Genomic DNA, 3,347 nt, shown 5'->3' on the forward strand with positions numbered 1-3,347 from the left:
ATGTTTTGATTTTAGATTACCGTTGATCGAAATAAACATGGCCTTATTCCAAATTAAAGTGAAAATAAAAGAATGAATTTCCTCTCTCCTCCCTCCCTCAAATTTCATATTATTTATTGGCCAAATAGGAGTAACGCGAGGGACAAATATGAGAAATAGGAATAACTATAGTTAGCAGTTAAGATATTTACTTCTTTTTTTTTTTTTTTTTTTGTGTTGGATATAACGTGTGTGTTGTGGGTGTCTAGCTCACTTGGTGCACAAGCAAGATTTTATTTTAAACTTGTATTTTATGAGTCCAATTGGGATTAATTTTTAGGTTGGCCCATCTTGAAAGCCTTGAGTTTTATGAGATGACCTAAAAAAAAAAAAGAGAGTGAAAAAGAGGCAAAAAATTCGGTAGTGACAACTTCCACAAAATTGTCGATTGTTGGAGTTTGAACCATGCAGGACACATAAGGTCTCGTTTTAAACGGTTGGATCATTGTTTGAAGTTATGGTTTGTCCGTAATCGTTGTCGATCATCTCTAAGTGTTCATCTTTTACGTATGAAAGTATTGGTTGGTAGTGAACCTTTGTATGACTTATTTGGGTTACTTCCACATATAATTTGTGTGCTCTTTGTTTTTAATCTTCCAAAATTTTGTAATTTATTGTTGTCTTTTGTTGGTTGATTGCTTAGTGATTATTTGGTGATTTATTTGTGGTGTTTTGAATAACAATTATTTGATTGATGGTTTGGAAGGAAATTTTAGTGGATAAGGGAACTAAGAAGTTTGTGGTTGAAAGTGTGTACAAATAAATTACAGGTAACTCTGTACCATTTGGCAACTACTACCTTGCAATCAAATGATCCAATGAGTTTTGAATTCACGTTCTCACATATTCAACTAGAAAAAGAAAATCAAATGATTCAATTTATTTTCACATATCAATCCAAACTTACAGTGGTAGAGGAATTATTTGGAATTTACAGCCTCATACCTTGGAAAAATAACTTCAAATTGCTATTTACAAGAACGCCAGGATTTTCATGGATAAAAATAAATTATGTTACAGCCAGGTTCTCTAAAATGCAAACCATATGAAAATGGCTAAATGGCCAAGAAAGAACCAAAGCTTAGGATAAACTAAATCTTACACCATAGAGCTTCCTCATCACCGAGTTTCATCGCCTGCAGTTGAAACAAGGCTTTAGTTATTCAGATTTCCTGCAGTTGCAGTTCCAGAAGAAAATCGATAAACAAAAAGCATTCAGCATTCCACGTTACACGGTTGAGCTTTTTCCCCTTGTTAAAGTGGTTTCGTTTCAGAAGCTAGTTTTTCAGTCTTGTGAGAATGAGAAGCATTTTGATCACTATTTACCTGCAATCAGAAGGGAAAAAGAAACCGAGTTTGAAGTGGCAAATCAGTGACACTCCGTTTGATAATCATTTAGACCTAAATCAATAGCTCACATTAAAACCAAATACTTACCGGAGTGATTCTGGGCGTCCAACCAGGAATGTTCTCAGAAACAAGGTTTATATAGCTTTCCATAGCCATCTCGGGGGTCATGTTCCCCAGCTGCTTCCAGGCATTCCTTAAAGAAATTGTATCCAATTTAACAAAGCTAACAAAAGCCTAACAAATCAAGTTCAATAAATAGAAACCATTTACTAAATCAGTACTTTTCAATTTATTCTTAAATCGGTTAAGATTAGTCCCAATCCTACAAAAACTGTTTGTCAAAATCTTCAAACTCGACAATTATTTTGAAAGATTTGTTTTCTACCACCCACTGGCTACTTCTCCATGATATAACTATTAAACAAACGAGAATCCTAGAGTTGTAATGTGCATTATAATATAGATAACTTCCCATTTAGTCTTGAATTTCCAGAATCTTCACATTTTGATTAACAGTTTCGTGAGACTCAAATTTTCTTTTCCCGAAGATTTCCCAGAAATCAGAAACAATAATTTAGTTGCAGGACGATCATGGCAGCAGAAGAAACATTGAATCGAAGAAAAATGAGAACGAGAGAGAAAAGAGGAGTTGATTATACCATTTGGCTCGAGCAGAGATCTTCAGAGCCATTGGCGACGGTTCTCTGCAAGGCCCTTCCATGGCAATCTTGTGAAGCCCGCTCAGCCGCATCTTCAATTCACCGCCAAATTTGGGATCATCGTTATCATGAATCTTCACAATCTCCACCGCGGCTTCAAATAGCTTCTCCAATTCAGTTCTTTCAATTCCCTCCCAATCGTCATCCTCGACGGCAATCTCCTCCGCCGATCCTCCATCGCTTACTCCACCGGATTCCTTGCTCCGATCACTCTCAACCGCCTCAACTCCATCGCCTTCGCATACGTCTTCCTCATCCCGATTGATTTCAGTTTCCTCCCTCCTCGCCCTAACAGAACTTTCATCGATCACCTTCTCTCCGACCTCTCCGCCGCAATCACCACCACTATTATCAAAGTCACTCTTTACTCTTTCATCAACAATCCTCACAGAGTCAATCACTGCATCATTGCATTTACTCTTAGTTTCATCTCTCGATTCAAGTACTCCTGTGGAATTACCATGTTTCGGTTCACATTCTACAATCTCCTCCTCACCGACAAAATCTTCAACGACAACGCTAGGTTTATCACTTTCCAGATTACGAATTCGCGATCCAAATCCGAAATCAAAACCAAACGGTGCCAATTCTTCATCTGTTGATCCCCTGGAGAGAAACTTACTAACAAAAAGGGAAATAAGAAGAGGAAGACTAATGGTTAGCGCAAGTTCAAGAAAAAACTCCATAACTCGACAGAAAGAGATAGATGAAGGGAAAAGAAGAAGGGAAGAATCAGCCGCGGCGGTGGAAAAGGAGAGTAGACAGAGAAAAAGAGAAAGAAACGGGGATCAAGATAAGAGTTGGAGAAAAGAGAAGGGAATTTTGGAAGAACAGAGGAAAGTATATTCGAGTCGGCATCAGCATCAGGGGCAGCTATTAGGTGTCGGGCCCATGATGTTGGCAATGGTCTGAAAAGCAAGGTGTTGCAATGGAACCCTTACACCAACTGGGAACGATGATCAGATTAGGGCCTTGTTTTGAGTGTTTGCTGATGCGGCCTTTTGCCTTTTGTAATCATTGCCAAAAACGACGAAATCAAAGATCATGTATACCGCTGATGTTTTATTAGGGAGATCAAACCAAAACGATCAAAATAGACTCGTCTCAATTCCTTTCAAACTTGGTCAAAAAAAGAAAAGAAAAGAAAAATATCTAGGTTAGATGATTGATGATGATTTTGTTTTCTTTTTTTTTTTCCCCTTCAATTTTCTATTTTAAGAATCTAGTTATCAAAATTTT

General features: G+C 37.5%; 1 protein-coding gene across 1 annotated transcript; it reads right to left on the bottom strand.

Annotated features, from left to right (window-relative positions):
• Positions 1 to 909: 909 nt before the first annotated feature.
• LOC120074449 (acyl-CoA-binding domain-containing protein 3) lies at positions 910 to 3,098 on the bottom strand. The gene is made up of 4 exons (XM_039027576.1): positions 2,049 to 3,098; positions 1,477 to 1,582; positions 1,272 to 1,365; positions 910 to 1,175 (listed from the first exon to the last, which is right to left on the bottom strand). The coding sequence occupies exons 1-3, from the start codon at positions 2,792 to 2,794 to the stop codon at positions 1,294 to 1,296; spliced, it is 924 nt and encodes a 307-aa protein (XP_038883504.1). The 5' UTR covers positions 2,795 to 3,098; the 3' UTR covers positions 910 to 1,175; positions 1,272 to 1,293.
• Positions 3,099 to 3,347: the final 249 nt, after the last annotated feature.

Source organism: Benincasa hispida, chromosome 3, assembly GCF_009727055.1.
Source record: "Benincasa hispida cultivar B227 chromosome 3, ASM972705v1, whole genome shotgun sequence".
NCBI classification, from domain to species: Eukaryota; Viridiplantae; Streptophyta; class Magnoliopsida; order Cucurbitales; family Cucurbitaceae; genus Benincasa; species Benincasa hispida.

Bases quoted from the DNA above. Each gene is read 5' to 3' on its own strand.
- LOC120074449 (XM_039027576.1), bottom strand. From the start codon at position 2,794: ATGGAGTTTTTTCTTGAACTTGCGCTAACCATTAGTCTTCCTCTTCTT. The intron at 1,583-2,048 runs GTATAATCAACT...AATTTCTTTAAG, and splicing joins ATCTCTGCTCGAGCCAAATG to GAATGCCTGGAAGCAGCTGG. The intron at 1,366-1,476 runs GTAAGTATTTGG...TTCTGATTGCAG, and splicing joins GGACGCCCAGAATCACTCCG to GTAAATAGTGATCAAAATGC.